This window comes from Schistocerca serialis, chromosome 3, assembly GCF_023864345.2.
Source record: "Schistocerca serialis cubense isolate TAMUIC-IGC-003099 chromosome 3, iqSchSeri2.2, whole genome shotgun sequence".
NCBI classification, from domain to species: Eukaryota; Metazoa; Arthropoda; class Insecta; order Orthoptera; family Acrididae; genus Schistocerca; species Schistocerca serialis.
In genome coordinates, this window is record NC_064640.1 from 618,403,775 (window position 1) to 618,428,968 (window position 25,194).

The following is a 25,194-nucleotide window of genomic DNA, read 5'->3' on the forward strand; positions in this document are numbered from 1 at the left end:
GTGTGGCACTACGTTGTATGTACGCTGCAGCAACACTCTCAAATGGAAACTTTTTAAATGCCTCTTATAGATATAACACCAAATCAGACTTGTAAACAAAACTGTGTTTCTTTCCAAATCAATGCCGATTTCTTAATTTTATTTATGGATTCTTTCGTTACTTCTTGGTAGAACAATTCTGTACTTAATGTTGAAAGACAGGTAGACTAATTTTGTTCTACTCATTTTTGTTCATTTCAAATTACACTCCTGGAAATTGAAATAAGAACACCGTGAATTCATTGTCCCAGGAAGGGGAAACTTTATTGACACATTCCTGGGGTCAGATACATCACATGATCACACTGACAGAACCACAGGCACATAGACACAGGCAACAGAGCATGCACAATGTCGCCACTAGTACAGTGTATATCCACCTTTCGCAGCAATGCAGGCTGCTATTCTCCCATGGAGACGATCGTAGAGATGCTGGATGTAGTCCTGTGGAACGGCTTGCCATGCCATTTCCACCTGGCGCCTCAGTTGGACCAGCGTTCGTGCTGGACGTGCAGACCGCGTGAGACGACGCTTCATCCAGTCCCAAACATGCTCAATGTGGGACAGATCCGGAGATCTTGCTGGCCAGGGTAGTTGACTTACACCTTCTAGAGCACACTGGGTGGCACGGGATACATGCGGACGTGCATTGTCCTGTTGGAACAACAAGTTCCCTTGCCGGTCTAGGAATGGTAGAACGATGGGTTCGATGACGGTTTGGATGTACCGTGCGCTATTCAGTGTCCCCTCGACGATCACCAGTAGTGTACGGCCAGTGTAGGAGATCGCTCCCCACACCATGATGCCGGGTGTTGGCCCTGTGTGCCTCGGTCGTATGCAGTCCTGATTGTGGCGCTCACCTGCACGGCGCCAAACACGCATACGACCATCATTGGCACCAAGGCAGAAGCGACTCTCATCGCTGAAGACGACACGTCTCCATTCGTCCCTCCATTCACGCCTGTCGCGACACCACTGGAGGCGGGCTGCACGATGTTGGGGCGTGAGCGGAAGACGGCCTAACGGTGTGCGGGACCGTAGCCCAGTTTCATGGAGACGGTTGCGAATGGTCCTCGCCGATACCCCAGGAGCAACAGTGTCCCTAATTTGCTGGGAAGTGGCGGTGCGGTCCCCTACGGCACTGCGTAGGATCCTACGGTCTTGGCGTGCATCCGTGCGTCGCTGCAGTCCGGTCCCAGGTCGACGGGCACGTGCACCTTCCGCCGACCACTGGCGACAACATCGATGTACTGTGGAGACCTCACGCCCCACGTGTTGAGCAATTCGGCGGTACGTCCACCCGGCCTCCCGCATGCCCACTATACGCCCTTGCTCAAAGTCCGTCAACTGCACATACGGTTCACGTCCACGCTGTCGCGGCATGCTACCAGTGTTAAAGACTGCGATGGAGCTCCGTATGCCACGGCAAACTGGCTGACACTGACGGCGGCGGTGCACAAATGCTGCGCAGCTAGCGCCATTCGACGGCCAACACCGCGGTTCCTGGTGTGTCCGCTGTGCCGTGCGTGTGATCATTGTTTGTACAGCCCTCTCGCAGTGTCCGGAGCAAGTATGGTGGGTCTGACACACCGGTGTCAATGTGTTCTTTTTTCCATTTCCAGGAGTGTAGTTTTTGGCTTATTGGGCTATCTTCAGGAAACAACTAGTGTCCCTTCCAGACTATAGTCAGTTTTTTTCTGAATATGGCCCAATAAGCACAAAATTACTTTGAAATAAACAAAAACAGTTCACCGATGTTTTAAATTAATAAAACGAAACGTGTGTCGTAAAATAAACATACATTTTTTAGTAGATGCATAGAGCGATATTTAATAAGTAAAGTAATTGTACATCACCTACAGACACCATGAAAAATGTTCTGATGAAGAAATAGGCCTACATTCAGTCGTCGTTTCTTGATGATGTCCTGCTTCCTGGCGCACTCGCTTTCCATAGACTGATTCCCGAAAAACTGTTATGATGAGAAATAGGGTGGACTACCAGGAAACGTAGCTGTAACACTTCCTTGTTTTATCCTCATTCGTTCGCGGTTCACCGTTAAAAGCCTTTCTGTTTCCTCGCAAGCGTAACTTATTTACCAAGCAACACTTTCCAATTCGAAATTGTTGGGTCAAATTTACAGCAACAGATTAGGGATGGCAGTTATCGCCGAAACCACCGGTTTTCGGTTGTATCGTTTCTTTTTTTTTAACCCAGTTTAACTTGACTGTTAAAACCGCTCAAAATAACTGGTTCCTGAAACAACCGATTTTCGATTTTCTATTCGTGTTATTTCCTGTGATAAACACAGAAATCTCACAAAGATCCTCAGACATGTGGCTCTCTCAGTTACAATATACATAGAATCAAAATAGTAAATTTAATAGGCAAACAAAAGAAAACTTAATACGTCCACCGTTCGTTTTTTTTTTTTTACCAAAAAGTGATAAGTGGTTGAATACCAAAAAAAATCACCAGTATTGTCCTACCGATTCTAATTTTTTGAAACTCTGTTCAAAAAGCATGTTATAATCGGGGATCATAGCACTGTTTGGAAATTACAAATAATCAGCGTTTAAGGGTGAAAACTAAGGTTGAAGAACTCTGTCTTTCGTGTTAATTTCTCCGTTTTCAAGGCTGAAGCCAGATACAGGCATGTTAAGAGTGGCGTATGAAAAGTCCGTGCAAAGTCCGAGAGAAGGCACCATCGGCGCGTATCGAGATCATGTTTAGTGAGTTGCATCTGTGATAAGAACGCACACTAAGTTTCAAGTATATTAGTCTATTTCTTTGTGTTTGGCATTCGTGTGAATTAAGGAAGTCGAGTGATTATCAAAAATTGGACGAAGAAGAATTTCGTGTGGTAATTAAACATTACTTTATGAATAGCAACACACCTCAATAGACTAAAGAGAAGCTTGATAATCATTACGGTGACTCTGCACCTTCGATTAGAACAGTTTATAAGTGGTTTCAAAATTTTTGGAGTGGCCATATGGACACAAGTCTGAACTTTCTGGACGCCCTGTGGAGGTTACGACTCCAGAAATCATTGATAAAATCCATGATATGGTGGTGGCTGACAGAAGAGTTAAGGTGCATGAGATTGCTAGTGCTGTGGGCATCTCCAATGAACGGGTACATAATATTTTGCATAAACATTTGGGCATGAGAAAGCTATCCGCAAGATGGGTTCCACGATTGCTGACGCTCGACCGAAAACGGAATCGTGTGAAGTGTTGCAAGGATGGTTTGCAGCTGTTCAGGAAGAATCTGCAGAACTTTAAGCGTCGTTTCGTCACTGTGGATGAAAAATGAATACATTACTATATTCCTGAGACCAAACAACAATCTACACAATTGGTTACCAAGGGAGAATCTGCACCAAAAGAGGCGAAGACGATTCCATCGGCCGGAAAGGTTATGGCGACTGTCTTTTGGGATTCGCAAGGGATAATCCTCATCGACTATCTGGAAAAGGGTAAAACTATTACAGGTGAATATTATTCATCGTTATTGGACCGTTTGAAAACCGAGCTGCAAGAAAAACGCCGGCGATTGGACCGCAAAAAGTCCTTTTCTATCACGACAATGCACCAGCACACACCTCAACAGTTGTGGTCGCAGAATTAATGGAAATAGGATTCCAACTCGTTTCATATCCCCCCTATTCTCAAGACTTGGCTCCCCCAGACTATTTGTTTCCCAATTTGAAGAAATGGCTGACAGGACATAGATTTTATTCAAACGAGGAGGTGACTGCAGCAACTAATAGCTGTCTTGCAGACTTGGACAATTCCTATTATTCGGAAGGGATCAACAAATTAGATCAGCATTGGGCGAAGCATATAAGTCTAAAAGGAGACTATGGGGGAAAATAAAAAAGGTTTACCCCAAACACGTAAGTAGTTTTTATTTTTGCACGGACTTTCAAACACCTCTCGTAAGTAGACACACGTAACCGATTAGCTCTTCTATTTTTATTGTATAATATAAATGAACTGTTGTTAAGTTTTTAATTTGTTACTGTTACCGTAATTTCCTCCCCCTTTTAATATTTGATAAAAACGGCAGACATATCTTTAATCTTTCAAAGAAAATGAAGAGTTGTATTTCACTGCTGCGTAACTCTATAAAAATACTTCTAGACTATGATTGATGCCATTCTGTAGCGCTGTAGCACAACAGATGTCTGAGACGACAGTGAGAAACCACCGTACAGACCAGGTGAGGCCAAGTCTTGCCCACTATATATATATACCCGCGTTGCTTAAACGACACAAGGTACAAAGGACATTATTGTCTCAGCAATGCCGTACCAGTTCTTATGCAATGTGTCTGTTGCTCGTTTCAGTCGGCAACGTTATTAAAATGGCACTGATCACTTTTCTCATTCTGTGTAATGATGCAATATTTCAAACCAATGGAAATTTTACGAATAAAAATTGCTCCTTTTTTTAAAATGATTATTTAAAAACGAAAAATTTTAGCACTGCTGCTATGGCCAATCGATATCGTGATTTTTTTATCGGTTATTAATGAAAAATTAAAAACACTTCTTATAACCGAGACCAAACAAATAACGAAAAACACCTGTTATTCAGAACTAAAATACCGGTATCTGTTTTAACCAGACAGTTTTTCCCGTCCCAACAACAGATCAGCAAACGCTCTACCATTTCTTTGGCCATAAAGTTCCGTTAATGCGTAAAACATTCTAGAGTCAGCTTCATAATAGTCTTGTCATCAAGGATGTTCAGAAAAGAAAAAAACGTTCTGATACATGATCCAGGATTTAGTGTAGAATACAATAGGTTAGCTTTTACCTCTGAGACTATCAACCAACATAGCGACCAACACGTCACACATTCACGCGTATTGTAACGATTAAAGCGTCGGAACACCGTGGAAATGTCTGTTAATACATTCATCCCCCTGTGAGACATCATGGAAAATGTTTGCGGCCGGCTACGAAACCATAATTGCGCCCAGGCGTGCACCTCTTCGACCGTCCGAAGTGAATCGATAGCCACGAATGTCTTTTTCAGGGCTCCAAAAATATTAAAATCACGTGCGGATGGATAGAGACTGTATGGAGGATGTGTAAGGACTTCTCAGTGAAACTTCTGCAGCCTCGTCGAAACAACCAGGCTACAAAATGCACGTCCACACATTGCCTAGGATGCCAAGCCCTTACATATTCTCCGTACAGACCCGATCTCTCCACCCCCGGATTCTATATTTTTGGAGCCCCGAAGACAAGACAGGAATTCGTGGCTGTCGATTTGCTTCGGACGAAGTGGTACAATCGTGGTTACACAGTCAATTGAAAACGTTTTTCCATGAAGGCTTTGATCGTCTTGTCTCACTTTGGGACAAATGTGTTAACATTTATGGCGATTACTTTTGGCCGGCCGAAGTGGCCGTGCGGTTAAAGGCGCTGCAGTCTGGAACCTCCAGACCGCTACGGTCGCAGGTTCGAATCCTGCCTCGGGCATGAATATTTGTGATGTTCTTAAGTTAGTTAGGTTTAACTAGTTCTAAGTTCTAGGGGACTAATGACCTCAGCAGTTGAGTCCTATAGTGCTCAGAGCCATTTGATTACTTTTGAAATAATAAACAGTTTATTTTCTTTTCTTTTCTTCCAAATGTCTCATTTTCATTTGGCTCCCCCTTACACACAGAACAGAAAGCGTTGGTCATTCGCGCTCAGCCAAAGCGAGCAAGGCAATGTGACGGCCAAGGAAAATAACTACGTTATTTCCTCGCCTAATTGTTATATGTTATTGCGTACTCCTGATGTCTGTGCTATTAGACCACAAAACATAGCTTCTTTCCCAGACACGAGCCGACTGTGCGTCTATTATTTAATCCTAGTAAGGAAGAAGTATAAAGTGAAGGCGTCCGCCGAGAGGGATTGCTCAGTTTTTAAAACCCGGAGAAGACGTCAGCGGAAGCCGTTAGCTGGCGAGTAAATCGGAAATCCCGGTTAGCGAGCTTCCTCCGGTGGTGTTATTAGTTGGTAGCGCTGAGTCAATCTGCACTCACCCGGATGAAGCGAATGAGGGGCTACACTGATGTGTCATCTGCAGGACAACCATGTACGCAATTTCCCAACACCTAGTCCAGCACTCATGTGACACGGAGCAGTACATCCTTTATGTATAATCAGCATGATCCATTCCTCGTAAATACTACTACATCGCCTTAGGAAAATAAACGCTTTTCTTATATATTGTAATGTAGGTGAGTAGCAGTACTTTTAAATAACGGTGGATTTGTGTGTCTCAAGTAATAGATTCATTGGTAATGAACAAAATTACGATAGGCGCCGGCCGGGGTGGTCGAGCGGTTCTAGGCGCTACAGTCTGGAACCGCGCGACCGCTGCGGTCGCAGGTTCGAATCCTGCTTCGGGCATGGATGTATGTGATGTCCTTAGGTTTAAGTAGTTCTTAGTTCTAGGAGACTGATGACCACAGAAGTTAAGTCCCATAGTGCTCAGTGCCATTTTTTGACGATAAGCTAAAAGGCAATACCCTTCGAGTACTTCCTTATCCAAGCTGTGTCTGCTTTTATTCAGTAGATATTTTTTTTTTAAATATGGTCGAATTAATAGCAATAGATATAGTTCGCTGAATCGATACACAACTGGAAAATTAATTTGCATTATGGTAGAAACGAGCGTTCGCAAAGTGCTTCTTCTCTCTAATGGCAACAACTACATATTGTAGTAGCAACATTGATGTTCTGAAAGAGAATTTTTTCTGGTTAGTTACAATATATTTATTTCATAGTTATGAATTCAACTTCCGTTCAACCCCTCATTCCACTTCTCCCTGGTTCCCACGTTTAACGAGTTGCATGCCACCTTCCGTGAATTAAATATCTATAGGAGGTAAAGAGACGTTTCTTACCTTCCTGGGCCTTTCAGACAACACAATGCGAATAAGCCCCATAAAACTTAAAGACAGCTTTAAGCGAGACTTGTTATACACTATCAGTTTCTATGCATGTCGTGTTAGACAAGGTTACTAGATGATTAAGCATCTTTGCTTTCGTCACAAACGGAGCAGAGAAGAATAAGGAATCAATCCATCGACAACATGGATTGGAAAGGAGGAAATCCACTGACATAAGCAACTACGACAAAGGTCAGGTTGGCATGACTCAGTGCCTGGTCGACTGCTCGCCTTCTACTGTCGTAGCTGTCTGTGGGAAGTAGCTGAAGGACAGTCAAATCACGAGTAGGTGACAAGGCGACAGAATGTGGAGGTCGGAGGCTTGCCTGCTCGGTAAAGCAGGATAGGTGACGATCTGAGGACAAAGTGCAGTGCTGCTGCAGGCACAAGTGTTTCGGAGCACACAGTTCGGTGCATATTCCCATGTTCACTCAAATACATCATCAATTACCATTGCCGTGGACACGGGAGCATCAGGAATGGACCATGAATCAATGGAAACGACTCTCCTGGCTAGATAAATCACGTTCCTTGCTACACCAGGTCGATGATCGTGTCCAGGTATGCCATTATCCGGGTGAATGGCTGCTCGAAACGTGCACCACGCCGTGGGCACAGGCCATTGGGAGCAATATTACGATGTGGAAGACTTTCAACTGGGCTTCCATGGGAAATATTGTAGTAATCAAAGGAACCATGACACCTATGGACTATGTGCACATTATCACAGACCACCAGCATCCTTTCACGCTTGACGTCTTCCCCGATGACGTCGTCCAGCGGGGTAACTGTTTGTGTCACGAGGCCAGAGAAGCACTGATTTCTTGGCCACCAAATTCGCCTGATCTGAACCTCATGGAACATGAGCTCCACAACTGTGTACCACTGATCTGTAATTTAAGGGAACTGCTTACCTGTTTGTATGTGTCTGGTGTTAGATACCTCTGGAAACCCATCTAGCGCTTTTCAAATCCATAACATGCAGAATTGCTGCTGTATTCCCTTCTGAAGGTGGGCCAACATGTTACTAAGCGGGTGATCATAATGTTTTGGCTCATCATTGTATATTGAGTATAACTGGAGCACACAGACTTTCTTGCTGAAGGCTAGTCTTCTGTAGTCTCCGTCAACTACACTGTTCTTGGAAATCGAAGACGAACCTGTGATTTTGCAGAAGTGTGGCGATACCCTGGTTTGTTTTAAAGTCCTTGGTCAGGTAGCAGACCTTTGGTAGTAGGTCTGGCGGTTTTCAGTGACATATGCCACTGATATCAAGCAGGAATCCCAAAAATTTGTCACAACGTTATCATATTTTAATTATTATCAGAAGCATTTTCAAAATTTAATGACAATCATTTGGCTATAGGCTTTATATTAATGCATATTAATATTTCTTAAGCAACCTTGTCTAAAACTGTACTCAGTTTATCATTTACTACAACATTGGCATATGTGAAAACTAAATAATCTCAGCATCTGGAAATGTAATCAATGAAAGGTTATTAATCACACAAGTAACAGCAACTATCTGAGAATCAAAACTTGAGATATATCACCTTCTCATTCAAGTAACGGCTGATTGATTCATGGATCTTTATTGATCCACTTTTTTTCATGTTAAGAAAGATGTGACTCCGATCAGTATCATTGCCTGTGACGCTACAGCATTCTAATTTACTTCTAAGAATAATTTGGTAATGGACAGTTTAGGGTTGTGTGGGTCCAGTAGCATTGATAACATGGATAACATGTGGAGGTCCCTATTAACTTTTTTCAAACATTATTTTATTTTCATATAATATATAAAGGAATTGCCAAATAAAATTTCTCTAAGAGAAGCTAAGCACACTGATTTTGCGACATCTGAATGACTAACATAATAAAGATTGTGTCAAGACATTAAAATTACCCATCACAGTTGAATTTTACTAGCTCCATTCACGTAGTAAGGCTAAACCACTGTTTAGCCAAGTAATGTGTTCAGTGGCACCCCATGTTTTGTATCCATTCCAAGTAACAAAATTGTAAAGTGTAAACCAACTGAGGATATTGCCCAGTAAGATATCAAAACTGTCAGATCATCAACCCCAGGTTGTTGAGAGATGGTTCTGTTGATCAGCCTCAATGTGGTTACCCAGGGGATAATACTCACACTCATCTAGGCATGAAACAACACATCTGTATTATTGCACTACGACACAAATAGATTTCAGCACTCATCCATCATACATCATTTTCCAAAATTATCAACAAGGTGATGCATTCTAGAATAGTATCTCACCTGAGCAACAATGATATCCTCAGCAAATCACAATTTGGATTTCAGAAGAGATGCTCTACTGAGAATGTCATTTACATGTTCACCCACCAAATTTTACAAGCATTAAATAACAAAATATCATTGGCTGCTATTTTCTGCAACCTATCTAAGGCATTTGAGTGTGTGAATCATAGTATTCTCCTAGATAAACTGAGGTTTTATGGGATTGATGGCATAGCCAACCAATGGATTATATCATATTTAACCAAAATAAGCAGACAGTTATACCATACTTTGTAATTCAAACATTGTAATCTAGGGACATTATTCTAAATGGGGAGAAATCGTACTAATATGGGGTTCCCCAAGGCTCAGTCCTAAGGTATGCTGTTGTTCCTCATATATGTAAATAATTTTCCATGTAATATACAACAAGCAGGATTAGTTCTTTTCACAAGTTTACTAGTATTGCAATTAATTTAATCACACATACTACAAGAGAAGAAATGATAAACAATGTTCCTAAATATGTCATTAACTTGTTTTCTGCATATGATCTCAGTTTTAAAAAGACACAACCTATCCAGTTCTGCAAATCTGGAGGTACTACACCAATGATAAGCCTGTCCATATTGTGTCCATATTAATGAGTACCAAACCGAAAAAAGCCCATTTTGGAACATGTAAAACAATTTAGTTCAACCACATTTGCACTTATAATGACAGCAAATCTTGCGGAGAGACAAATCAGTAAGTTGACATATTTTGGATATTTTCATTCAGTAATGGCATATGGAATAATGTTCAGGATAACACATTTTTAAGAAAGAAAGTCTTCAGTGCACAAAAATGTGCTGTAAGAATAATATGTGGTGCTCACCAAGATCATCTTGCAGACATCTGTTTAAGGTGTTAGGTTGCTTCACACTATGTTTATTCTTTCGTGAAGTTTGTTGTTAATAACCAACTGCAATTCAAGAGGCACAATGATGTGCATAATTAAAATACCAGAAGAAAAAAGATATTACTTATGCAATTTAAAGTCGCCTTTAGCACAAAAACTGGTACACAGTGCTGCAGTTAAAATTTTTGATCACATATTCAGTGATATAAAATGTCTGAAAGACAGGAAACTAACATTTTAAAATAAACTGAAAAAGTTTCTCCCTGACAACTCCTTCATCAGTTCTGTAGAAGAATGTCCATCATTGTAATGTGTAAAAGGCGGTGTGTAGGAATTACTAACTTGCATCTGTTTGTATAAAATAAACAAATAAAAAAAAGGGACACTAGGGAGCATTTTTACAAAATAATTTGTGGTGTGAGTATAAATGACTCATTCCACATCATTACAATTTATCATTCAAAATACCCATAGAACATTAAACTAACCACTGCAACTAATCCACTTGTAGATGTAATGGTTATTAATCCTGTTTAGACAAAATACATACAGATCATCTGTACAAGAAATGGCCGTGGTATAATCAAATTGCAAATATTCAGTACAATATTTATGACACAACATGTTCTCATAAATACTTAAGAGACCCACAATTTTCACCCACATTAATTTACTGTAGTACTGTCACAAATCCAAAACATGTGTTGCACTTGACTTTTACAAAAAAAAAAAAAAAAAAAAAAAAAAAAAAAAAAAAAAAAAAAAAAAAAAAAATACTTCAAGAATACTACCTACTTAGCCTGTGTATACAACAAAACTGATCCCTGTGTTCTTACTCTTGTTTCCACCTAGTGAGAGAGTAAGAAAACCACTGCTCCAGGTTTTTACCATCACTCAAATTACCAGCTGAAAGAACTGACAGTCGCCCATTGTTACAGGCACTTGCTTGTACTGATTGTCTTGAAATTGTTTGCAAATTATTGCAACTCACTCTAAAAGTTAAAACCCACATGTTATAAACTTACAAGTTTAGGCTTGCAGATACTACCAAATTTCGCTAAACTCTCCACAGCATTGTCCACCATACACATCCTAACACTGGTATAGTCTGATGTATGCCATGCTTAGTGGTAGAAGCTGCTAACCTAAACCTATTACATTTGGAAAGTGGTAATGCGCACACTGGCATATATGAGTGTGTTAAATGTAAAAACATGCAGGAAAATTTTACAGAAAAGCATAGAAACATGGTAGAAAAACATACTGTAATGGCACACTGTGGTTTAACCAAAAATTAGTGAGAGAAATATAAAACATAACTGCAACAATAGCACTAAGTGAACTAGATTATCACTAATCTTAATTCAAAGGAATAGTTGCAGATTTTTAGGAGCAGTAATAACAGTAACAACAGTAATAATGTTAATGTTATTAGTCCATTACAGCAATAGACAATGTCACACATATACTACAATACAAAAATACAAATGAACAATGGAAACTCCAGAATAGAATGATGACAATATTATGAAAAAGATAGATTGCTACTCACCATATAGAAGAGAGGTTGAGTTGCAGACAGGCAAAACAAACAGTCTTTTTGTCATGTCACAACTCAACATCTCCTCTATATTGTAAGTACAATACAACTGGTAACTTAAAGGAAACAACATTACCATGTCATATTACAGTTGATAAATTCTTTTACATCATAGAAGGTGTGGACAACTAATCAGTTATGCAGTGTTTGTTTGAATGCTTGTTCTGCTAAATCTTGTATAGATTTTGGAATCTTACTAAATAATTTGTGCCCCATGAGTTCATAAATGTTAAGTGATTCTGAGAGCCTCTGATATGGTGTATGAATGTATCAACTGCTTCTTGTTTTGTACCAATGTACATTTTCTATTTTCTTTGTGTTTGGCTTCTGTTAACTTCTTCCTTGTATAAATTAAAACACACACAGAGACACAGACACACACACACACACACACACACACAGACACAGACACACACACACACACACACACACACACACACACACACAGAGAGAGAGAGAGAGAGAGAGAGAGAGAGAGAGAGAGACAGAGACACAGACACACAGAGACACACACACAGACACCACAAGGGGTTCTGAGGTACCAGGTATTGACGAATGCTGAAACACCTATATTAATACATGGTGTAACCTCCGTGGGCAGCAATGCAGATGCTCACAGATGAGAAGGGCTGAAGTGGGTCTAGTGTGTCTTGGACAAATGCACTCTATGAGACAGCAATCACCAGGTTTACACTGTACGCACGTATAACCATTACTTGCAGGCAGACACAGACAGAATCTTCTTTCATTGCTGAAGACCACAACACACCATTCCATCTTCCAAGTGATCATTTTATGTGCATGCCCATAGACCCACTAATAATAACTGGTTCACAACAATGTTGACACATCTGGGCTCCCAAACCCTCTCATCTGTATTGTGGTAGCTGTACGATCTGCCATTGCTGCCCTTACAATATAATGACCCTGGCAGGTATTTGTTTTGCGTGGATATCATCTATGGGTGTGAGAATGTTCATGTGAACACTGATATGAACATCATTGTATAACTTGCGTGGCAATACTCCAAAAGCACTGTCCTGCCACTTAGAAGGCCACAATTTGACACCTTTCAAACTCACTTAGTTGGCTGTTGGAAGCATGGGTGCATCTCCATTGGTGAACAATGTTGAAACCATTGTCAGTACATCTGCAATTACCCCAGGTGGAATATACCATCATCAGGTCAAATCGACATTGTCTTTCCAGGTGTACTAATTTTATTCCCAGCAGTGGATTTGTGGTGGTATGTGTACCTCTGATGACAAAAAATCAGAACTAAAGGTTTAGAGATGTGGTACTTTATTTTTTTATCAGTACAAATGTTGTACTCACACTTTTAAAATGCACAGAAAAGCATTAAAATAATGTTTTTAGAAGTTAAATTTCAAAAACACTCCCCCCCCCCCCCCCCCAATCAACCTAGAAGGTCACAGTACCAGAAGCTCTTTTTTAACAAATCTGATGAAAGTGGAAGTTTGAGAGAAGGTATACTATCACTGGTGATGGTGCACCTTCACTGACCCGTTTAGTGAAAGTGGATTGTTGGTTCCAGTTTTACTGAACAATACACATTCATTATGAGTAGTGCACCATCACTAATGAAGGTATACTGCCACTGTGCTTCGTAAGTTGAATTTTGTAAGGTGAAACTTGGAAACAGTCATTTTATATAAAATTTATTTGTTGCAGCAAGGACATGCACCATGCACCATGGCATTTACAGTTGCACAACACTTTTTTTTTTCAAATGCAAATATCATAGTGTGATAGTGTGACATTTGTGATGGCAGTTGCATTTGAAGAATCTCTGGCTGCTTTCCACTGACTGAGATGTTGCAACTGTCCTCAGGGCAACAGTTTTCTCTGATGGAACTTCCTTCTCTGAGTTTATTCTAAGAGAGCAAGTACTGAACTGGGACCTGAAACAAAATGTTGTCACAGTCACAGCTGCATATCATATTGTCCCTTTTTGAAGTATTTAAAAACAATCAATTTATTACATTATGCGAAGGTGGTCCAGCACTGCCTCTCTCATCCAAGTTTGGTAGAAGCCATCAGCCATTCTCTTGAGGACGACACCTAGGATCGACCTTGTATCTCTTCTTCTTTGACTGAAGTCTGAAATTATAACTCTCATCGTACATCCTTTTTCCACTGGTAGCAAACGATGATCTGAACACTGCTGCATTCTTTGTGCCTGTTCTTTGAAGCACTTGTATGCCTCAGTTCCACATTTTTCAATAGCTTGAATTCACTCATCTGAATCATCAGGCAGTATTCATTACTGTCTGGAACACATTCTTTTTCTCTGTACTCAACTTCTGTTCCTGTTGGTATGTTATCCTCTTGCACTGGAGATTTGCTATCCTGCAGCGTTTGAGCCCCTTTCTCTCTGCTAACACCCACTTGATTAATTATATTTTCATTGTTGTCCTCAGGGTGGGCATTCACTGATGCTTGGAGATAAACTTGATGAAGACAAACCATGTTTAGGAGGACATCCTAACATCACTTTGTAGGTGGACCTTTTAATTCCAAAATGTGTTGTGTTGTGCATCCATGTAGTTAGCATATTTTATAGGTCCTGATTTGCTCTCTCTATGCTGCCTTGGCTCTGGCTGTGTCTAGGTTTATTACGCACAGTCTTAAAATTGGGCCATATTTCAGTTACGTGGCTCATTATTTTGCTAACAAACTCTTGACCAATGTCTGACTGGCACACTGAGGGAACACCTAACAATGTAAAAATGTCAATAACAATATTGCATACCTCCTCAGCTGTTATGGACTTCAGTGGCCTGAGAACAACCAATTTAGTGAGAATTTATAGTCTCCATCTGGTTGCGACTGGGAGTCGTGAGATCAATTTGACATCTGGAATTTAATTCTTTGAACATCTTGAGCTTCACTACTATTTCTTTCTTTTGACCTTTTTGTTTTTGTAAACAAGGCTCGCATAAGTTCTGATAAATCTGGATGCCACTGTAGGTTGTATTATGGTACTCTGACTTAAAAAAGTTTTTCATTCAATCAGGTCCACCATGGCCAGATGTTACTTGAGCACCATGCAGAATATCACACAGTTCTTCATAATAAATATAGTTCTTAATGTTGCCTTCTTCAGTAACAGGTTGTATTAATCTCATTATTCCATTCACCTTGAGCAGTTCATATCTCTTCAAAAACAAGTAGACATAGCTGTCTTTCTTTTGTCCAGAATTTAGTGATAAAACTCATACATTCCTCAGTCCATGAAGACACAGTTGTAATTGGGGTTTCCACATGCCACTCTAATACATTTGTAGAATTTCGCAGATTCAACCATAACTGCACTGCTGTCAACCATAGCTGCAATGCTGTATAACATAACAATAACCAACTGATGACAATTATATTCATGTCAATATATGGTACCATTGTACTGTTAATAATCTACTTGTCATGCTCACAGCTAGGGTTTCATCATAAAATAATATGCTACTATGCTTTGAAAAAATGAAAATAAGATGTTCTAATATATATTTCAGGACCACAACCCATAAGTTGCCTTAACAAAAATATTACTTGTATTTTATCCATCCTCAGCAACTGTAGATGTATGTAACAAAACAATAAGAAACCAGCTGCATAAAAGAAATTTAAGTTATTTATTGGTTTTTGGCACATAGTGCCTTTCTTCAGATGGTTATACCTATTGCATTACTTGTGAGTGTCAACAATATCAACAATAAGATGCATGCAGCAAAATGTTATACTGATTTTGTACAGATACTATGAACCACATGACCATGGCATTTTGCTATATGCATATTATTGTTAACACTCACAATTAATGTGGTAGGTATGAACTTCTAAAAAAAGGACACTAAGTGCTTGAAACTAGTAAAGAAATTAAATTTCTTTTATGCAACTTGTTGCTTATTATTTTGTTACCTTAAACACATTAATCTTGACAACTGACCACTAATATATTTTACATATTGACCCCAAGATCATCTAAACATGTCACCAATACTCTGGTTATCTGGCTTTTTTGCTTAGTGGCCTATGTCATTTGGTGCTGGTGGTATATCAACAAATGGTTATTAGGCAAGTTTTGTCAATGATATAAAGTAAATAATGACTGCTGAGAATATGTTGGTGAGAAAAAAACTGACTGGAGTGGAAAATAAATAAATCTCTTGTACTGATCTGCAATACCTAAAATGTGCTCCAATAATCTAGAATTTCAGTGGATGGAATATTTAAGTGTTCAAAAACACACATACTTTTTCCTATGTCTCAAAACTGTGGTTAAAGCTGTGAAATGAGCTCCAATGCTACTGGTATTGTAGTCTATGCCTGATCTGCAAGTCATCCCAGGATTCTATCCTGCAAAACAGGATCCAGCTGGATTCTTTTGGGCATCACATTAGAAATGCCATCAAAAGACTACACTCTCTCACAAAAAAGCAAACATGGCTAAAATGTTATGGGGCTAATTCATTGATTTTCCTTATCTTTGAATTATGCGCAGTTGTGGAGGCAAGATCAGACTTTTGAAACTACAATTGTGGTTTCTTCTCAGACAGAACAATTTCTCTTATTTCGTTAAATATGGATCAAAAAAGTTTTTTGCCCTCCAGTAATTTGATATAAATCAGTTTTTTGAACATTTTTTTCCCTTTTTTGGCATTTATGGGTAGAAAGCTTTCAGTTTCAATGCAGTATCATATTATTGATTATTCCTCTTTGTGACACAACCTCTATCCAATAACGTTTTAATTTAAATTGACAGTTTGATCTCAAACAATTGCTTAGGCTTTGAACTAACACTGCATAAAGAGGGGAATTCGTGGCTGGCTGCATCCAACCAGTCAGTTGACTGATGACACCAAAAAGAAAAGTGAGGCAACAAAGTAGTGTCTCAATAAGAACAAACTAGATTTATCAGTATCTGGGTTCTTAATCCTGTTTTATTTGTAAGAGAAAAATTAATCCTAGTTGTTTAGATGGTACCTGCTGAAGATTTCCCATAAATATGCGACATACATTCAGCAAAAAAATTAATATGCTTATATCCCAATTTTGTCAAGCACATTTCTGAAATACTTGTTTTGCTTTGTAGGTAACAACATAAGAATATTAAAATCAATTTCACAGGGTCTCTGAAAGTGATTTTCAGTTTACATGATATCAAAGACATTACATATTTATCAGGTAGTGGTACCTTGTGCTCTGAGGCACTGTAAATTGAATTTTTTGAATATTTTTCCTCAAATTTAAATTATTCTGTGATTACTTCATGTTGATATTATGTAACAGTAAGATTATCAGAAAGATTATCATGATTCTATATTAATGTGCTCTCCCACTCCTGTGTGAACAACAATAACTTACAAATGTTTAAACTTTCATTGCAGAGAACACAAATATGGAGAAACTACTAGTAATCTTAATAACAGTTGTTCAGATTGTGATGGGATATGAAATGAACTGCACTGATGTGAACTCAGAACTGATGGAAACTCTAGAAATGATCCTGAATTGTACAAAGGTAAGGCTATAAATGGTTAAAAGTTATTTAACACATAAAAAGTATGTCAATTTATTTTAAGTATATAAATGCATTTACAGTAGGATGAAAATTTTTCATTGGAGATACAAGACAATAGAGCTCAAAACATTTAGAAATTAATCAATGTCCTTAGTGTTTATTTTGTTGAATGACAATTGATTCTACAAACAACTGAACTAATTATGTTAACTGAGCTACAGAAATTCTTCATAACACAGTAATGTAATTGAAGAGTGGCAGTAAATGATAATACATGCACAATAATAACCTCCTGAAAATATTTCTCCAGAAAGGTGGTGTGGTTAGTTTCAAATTTAATTCAATAACTTGACTCACCAGAAACAAAACAGTGACACACTACATGAGATTTACAAATTCTCAGACAATACTAATGTGTTGCCTGCCATATACATGCATCACTAGCCAACATATGGTGCATGACAGACGATACCCTGAAACCACTACTAGTCATTTACTTTCTTATTCCACTCACAAATAGACTGAGGGAAAAATGACTGGCTATATGTCTCCATACAAACCCTAATTTCTCTCATCTACATGGTCCTTCTGCAGAATGTATGTTGGTGGCAGCAGAAACATTCTGCACTCACTTTCATATGTCAGTTCTCTAAATTTTCTCAATAGTGTTCCTCAAAAAGAAAATCACCTTCTCTCCAGAGATTCTCATTTGATTTCTCAAAGCATCTCCATAATACTTGTATGTTTCTAGAATGAGATTTTCACTCTGCAGTGGAGTGTGCGCTGATATGAAACTTCCTGGCAGATTAAAACTGTGTGCCCAACCGAGACTCGAACTCGGGACCTTTGCCTTTCGCGGGCAAGTGCTCTACCATCTGAGCTACCGAAGCACGACTCACGCCCAGTACTCACAGCTTTACTTCTGCCAGTATGTATTTACTTTTATTTACTTGTATGTTGCTTGAATGTACTGGTAACAAATCTAGCAACCTGTCACTGAACTGCTTCGATGTGTCTTTAATTTGACCTGATGCGGATCGCAAACACTTGAGTAGCACTCAAGCATGGATCGCACTAGTGTCCTATATGCAATATCCCTTACAGGTGAACCCTACTTTCTGAAAATTCTCCCAATGCATTATCCTTTACAGGTGAACCCCATTTTCTGAAAATTCTCCCAATGAACCGAAGTCAATCATTTGTCTCCCCTACCACAATCCTTACTTGCTCATACCATTTTCTATTGCTTTGCAGTGTTATACCTAGGTATTTAATCAATGGGCCTGTGTCAAGCAGAAAGAAAAATTATGAGCTGCTGTATGCTATGCACAGAATAAATGGGGTACTTTTTAGAAACTCAAGAAACTAAACTATCAAAGTACACAGATGAAATTATACAATTCGTTCCTGGTAAGGAACTCGTTAAAGTCATAAAATAGGTTACTTCCCTGTTGCTGCTTCTGTCTTGACTGGTTGCTGCTGCCATTAGGAGGGGACAACACTTCTAAAACCTAAATTGCTGATGTTGCACAGTAGAAACAAGCCAAAACCGATTTTGGTTACTTTATTGAAATATTACTATCACCAGTTTGTACTGAAAAAGTATCATTATCAATTTTGAACTGATACAATTCATCATCATCATACAGCTTGCAAGCTTTCATCAAAACATATGTTAATGTTGTTTTACATATGAGCTGCCCTAGAATAAACTATAATTCACAACTATGAAAGTGTAACAATGATGTTTGCATTACAACTTTCACTGCAACTTACGTGAAACGTGCACCTGGATCATTTTTTTTGCAATTTTTCTCCAATGAATCATACTTATGTTGTTGTTTGTATTCTCTCTCTAAAACACACACACACACACACACACACACACACACACACACACACACACACACACACACACACACACACATACATTGGTTTTCATTATAATATGTGTGTAAAAATACAAACAATGTGAATATGATAGAGCAACTATCATTATTTCACTTTTGTAGCTGTGAATTTGTGTTGGCACTAAGCAGATAACCTGTAAACCAACATAATGTGTTTTGATGAAAGCATGCAAGCTGTCTGATGATGTTTTATATCAATTCGAAACTGGTAACAATACTTTTTGTATATAAACCAGCAATGGTACTTTTTCAACAAAAGTAAACCAAAACCAATTTGTGGTTGTTTGCTGCTGCACACCATCAATAGTTAACATCACATTACATCCACAGTCTCCAAACATATTTTTATCTGACAAAATTGCACTTCTGTGATCACTGAGTGTCTGTTAGACAGTCATAAATCATGCTTGGACTGTCTATATGATCCACTGTTACGTCAAAATGCTTTCAATAAATATAAGAGACAGTCCAATGTGTGCTAGATGACAGAAGTAACAAAATCACTCACAATGTCACCATATGCAGTGTCTAGTTAATGCTGCATTCTTGTTCCTCATACTACTTGCAAAAATTGCTTAAACTTAAGTCTCAAATTTAATATGTGACCTGCCTTTTACAAAATTGTTATTTAATAATTGCAATAAGGTGTGTGCAATAAGATATTAGGTACCCAAGTTTTAGTATCAGTGTCAATAAATATTGTTAAAATAAAAATCATATATGAACAGTTTAGGGTCATCTATCAACTTGACATATTATATGGCACTGCAAGCAACATTTTGTTTGTAATGGGAACTAAAAAGTTTTCCATTTACTATCTGCATAGCATACAACAGCTCATAATTTTTCTTTGGACTAATTTTGCCTAGACAGTACAAAAACAATTAAATAAATCTTCAGAATTCCAGGATTAGCCACCTGTAGACTATTAAATGACAACCCAGAATATAAGGCCAAAATTTATGAGGCATTGTTCTTTTCATAGAGCTTTTTCAGAATATATGTATTTAATTTAATCAGTTCAGCACTTTTAAATGACAATTTCAATCTTCTTCAATGGTCTCATGCATCCCATTGCTTAGTTTTTACTTTGAGGAGCAAATTTCAACCAGATCTGTGCCAGAAGCAAAGCATGTAACAATAACAGATGTAACCTGAATCTGCTAAAATGAGGATGCAAGTTTCTGACTGTTAAAATTCATCATTTGAGTAAGAATATAAAGTCAGGTGACTTGGTGCTCTCTGCAACATAAGCAATAATTTGACAGTGGGTTACACTATATTACTTCCCCTTATATTAGCACAGCACACATTATGTGTACTCGTAACAGTTATCTGTACTGAAAAGCAACAATTATACTCACAGAAGGAGAGCACTAGATACAAACGAGTACAGAAAACTTTTCACTTCAACAGCCAGATTCTCTTTACTATTCATCCAACCACTAACATCATGAGCCTACCGTTTATTATCTCATATATACCCACATAGACTGGTTTTATATGATAAGAGTGATAGTAAAAGGCAAGACATATTTTTTTAGCTATATCAACTGAAAGACATACGTCTAAAGAGAGAGGTTTGATGACTGACTAAAAATCGAAAAATTAAGGTTTTAACTCTCATTTAGTTTTTTGTTATCATTAGTTTCTCCTATGGCAATGTTTTGTGTATTTGGTAAGATGTCAAGGTGCAGCATGTACTGTATTCCATGTAAGCTGAGTTTTCTCTGTGAATCATTGGATAAATCATTTTATGTGTCAAGGGAATGCAAGGGCATTTCACCTCCAACAAAACAATGCATTGTATAGCATTATGGTAATCATACCACTATTTGGTTTGATAACAGCTTTTCTTATTTTATATATTAAATATATAATATTTGAGGTTGTGGGTTTTTTGGCTGTAGCGACGGGCCATGCACAGAAAACTCCAACTTATTGCAATAAGACACTTTTATTAAGGTTCGTATGATTACAGAGAACACAAGGAAAACATTGCAGAAATTCACGACACGTGTATCACTCCGTCAAGTAGTAGATGGGACTAATCAAAGAACTCCCGTCTCCAAAGAGCATTTACTCTGGACTTCGCCAGTGAAGTTACTGGCAGTCGACTGTCGTCACAACAGACCCCCTCCTCCCTGGGAGTGCGGAGCACTGGTAGCAGGACATGGGTGTCTTCCTGTGTAATGGCGTTGTGGGATGCTCGCTGGTTGATAGCAGCGTGTGCTACGAGTCCATACTGTTTGTGCAGGGTGGACTAGTGCTCGTGTAGATGTCATCATTGCAGTACTGGTGGAGAGGGGATGCGAATCTTGAGCATCCTGTCGGTGCTGAATGTTGCAGCTATGGCAGCCATATCCACCCCATTTGGGATAGGGACTGTGCACAGGATGGTGATATGTGACGTGGGTGTGGACCCACGTGAAGTGTTCCCTATGCGGAGGACGAAGATGGATCCCTCGTGGAGCTGCAAGGAAAGCTCGTCGTGTGGGCACTCAGAGGCGTTGATTGCGATGCAAATTTCATCGACAGTGGATGTAGGGGGCACTAGTGGGGTGGGGGGTGGGGTGGGGGGGGGGGGGGAAGTAACATAGTTCAGGAGAAACACTGGAACACTCTGTGGGGGTATTGGGTACCAACACTTGGGACGGGGTAATGTCACACGCAACATGTGGTTCAGCCTGAGGTTGTGGATTGTCACATGCAGTGCCTGTGTGAAACGAGGGTAGAGTATCATCACACACAATCACTGAGTTGCCCACAGGTGTAGGCTCAGTGCACACACATTCATGGTGGGGCACAGGGGAGTGGGCAGTCTGTGTGAGATCGGGGTTGTCACCTGATGGAAGAACACTCAACTCGGGGGTGTGTGTTACAGATTCCTCGATCATCCAGGCTGGTTTCACGTGTTGGAGGGAAACTGTCTGCTGGCGGCCACTGACGAGAATGTCCATAGTATTGTCCATGCGAGCCACTACTCGATGCAGGCCAGAGTAAGGTGGCTGTAATGCCGGTTTGACTGTGTCATCCCGTAACATAACGAACTCGCAAGAGTCCAGTGCCGAATGCAGGAACACCCGAGGACGGATATGTGGTCATGGAGGAGGCATGTGGATCACAGCTATGTGTGTCTGGACATGCTCAAATAGTGTGGGGAGGTCAGATAGATCGGCGATTGCTTCATCATTGATGAACTCTGCAGGGAGAACTAGGGTCTCTGCGAGTGAAGCCTGGAGGTCTGTCTTGTAAGCCGTGCATATTCCTAGCATAACCCAGGGAAGGGCATCGCACCATTCACCACCATGGCACATGAGTGCTGCTTTAAGGGTCCTGTGCCACCACTCAACCAGTCCATTGCTCTGAGGGTGGTAAGCCGTAGTGCAGAATCCATCCACCCCACATAGGATGCAGAGTTTGTTAAACAGCAGGGATTCAAACTGTCTTCCTTGGTTGGTGGTGATGGATGTAGGGCAGCCAAATCGAGCTATCCAGGAGGATCTACATCTACATCTACATTTATACACACCCAACGGTGTGTGGCGGAGGGCACTTTACGTGCCACTGTCATTACCTCCCTTTCCTGTTCCAGTCACGTATGGTTTGTGGGAAGAACGACTGTCTGAAAGCCTCCGTGCACGCTCTGATCTCTCTAATTTTACATACATGATCTCCTCGGGAGGTATAAGTAGGGGGAAGCAATATATTCGATACCTCATCCAGAAACGCACCCTCTCGAAACCTGGCAAGCAAGCTACACCGCGATGCAGAGCGCCTCTCTTGCAGAGTCTGCCACTTGAGTTTGTTAAATATCTCCATAATGCTATCACGGTTACCAAATAACCCTGTGACAAAACGCGCCGCTCTTCTTTGGATCTTCTCTATCTCCTCCATCAACCCGATCTGGAACGGATCCCACACTGATGAGCAATACTCAACTATAGGTCGAACGAGTATTTTGTAAGCCACCTCCTTTGTTGATGGACTACATTTTCTAAGGACTCTCCCAATGAATCTCAACCTGGCACCTGCCTTACTAACAATTAATTTTATATGATCATTCCACTTTAACTCGTTCCGCGCGCATACTCCCAGATATTTTACAGAAGTAACTGCTACCAGTGTTTGTTCTGCTATCATATAATCATACAATAAAGGATCCATCTTTCTATGTATTCGCAATACATTACATTTGTCTATGTTAAGGGTCAGTTGCCACTCCCTGCACCAAGTGCCTATCTGCTGCAGATCTTCCTGCATTTCGCTACAATTTTCTAATGCTGCAACTTCTCTGTATACTACAGCATCATCCGCGAAAAGCCGCATGGAACTTCCGACACTATCTATCAGGTCATTTATATATATTGTGAAAAGCAATGGTCCCATAACACTCCCCTGTGGCACGCCAGAGGTTACTTTAACGTCTGTAGACGTCTCTCCATTGATAACAACATGCTGTGTTCTGTTTGCTAACAACTCTTCAATCCAGCCACACAGCTGGTCTGATATTCCGTAGGCTCTTACTTTGTTTATCAGGCGACAGTGCAGAACTGTATCGAACGCCTTCCGGAAGTCAAGAAAAATAGCATCTACCTGGGAGCCTGTATCTAATATTTTCTGGGTCTCATTAATAAATAAAGCGAGTTGGGTCTCACACGATCGCTGTTTCCGGAATCCATGTTGATTCCTACATAGTAGATTCAGGGTTTCCAAAAACGACATGATACTTGAGCAAAAAACATGTTCTAAAATTCTACAACAGATTGACGTCAGAGATATAGGTCTATAGTTTTGCGCATCTGCTCGACGACACTTCTTGAAGACTGGGACTACCTGTGCTCTTTTCCAATCATTTGTAACCTTCCGTTCCTCTAGAGACTTGCGGTACACGGCTGTTAGAAGGGGGGCAAGTTCTTTCGCGTACTCTGTGTAGAATCGAATTGGTATCCCGTCAGGTCCAGTGGACTTTCCTCTGTTGAGTGATTCCAGTTGCTTTTCTATTCCTTGGACACTTATTTCGATGTCAGCCATTTTTTCGTTCGGGCGAGGATTTAGAGAAGGAACTGCAGTGTGGTCTTCCTCTGTGAAACAGCTTTGGAAAAAGGAATTTAGTATTTCAGCTTTACGTGTGTCATCCTCTGTTTCAATGCCATCATCATCCCGGAGTGTCTGGATATGCTGATTCGAGCCACTTACTGATTTAACGTAAGACCAGAACTTCCTAGGATTTTCTGTCAGGTCGGTACATAGAATTTTATTTTCGAATTCACTGAACGCTTCACGCATAGCCCTCCTTACGCTAGCTTTGACATCGTTTAGCTTCTGTTTGTCTGAGAGGTTTTGGCTGCGTTTAAACTTCGAGTGAAGCTCTCTTTGCTTTCGCAGTAGTTTCCTAACTTTGTTGTTGAACCACGGTGGGTTTTTCCCATCCCGTCCCTCACAGTTTTACTCGGCACATACCTGCCTGAAACACATTTTACGATTGCCTTGAACTTTTTCCATAAACACTCAACATTATCAATGTCAGAACAGAAATTTTCGTTTTGATCTGTTAGGTAGTCTGAAATCTGCCTTCTATTACTCTTGCTAAACAGATAAACCTTCCTCCCTTTTTTTTATTCCTATTAACTTCCATATTCAGGGATGCTGCAACGGCCTTATGATCACTGAGTCCCTGTTCTGCACATACAGAGTCGAAAAGTTCGGGTCTGTTTCTTATCAGTAGGTCCAAGATGTTATCTCCACAAGTCGGTTCTCTGTTTAATTGCTCGAGGTAATTTTCGGATAGTGCTCTCAGTATAATGTCACTCGATGCTCTGTCCCTACCACCCGTCCTAAACATCTGAGTGTCCCAGTCTATATCTGGTAAATTGAAATCTCCACCTAAGACTATAACATGCTGAGAAAATTTATGTGGAATGTATTCCAAATTTTCTCTCAGTTGTTCTGCCACTAATGCTGTTGAGTTAGGAGGTCGGT

At 39.9% G+C, this 25,194-nt stretch overlaps 1 protein-coding gene across 1 annotated transcript in view; it reads left to right on the top strand.

Annotated features, from left to right (window-relative positions):
- Positions 1-25,194, top strand: part of LOC126469548 (metal cation symporter ZIP14-like) — a 216,535-nt gene that overhangs the window by 106,191 nt on the left and 85,150 nt on the right. The window contains exon 2 of the mRNA XM_050096666.1: positions 17,169-17,302. Within this exon, the coding sequence (XP_049952623.1) occupies positions 17,180-17,302 (123 nt within the window). The 5' untranslated portion in view covers positions 17,169-17,179. The remainder of the gene's footprint in view (positions 1-17,168; positions 17,303-25,194) is intronic.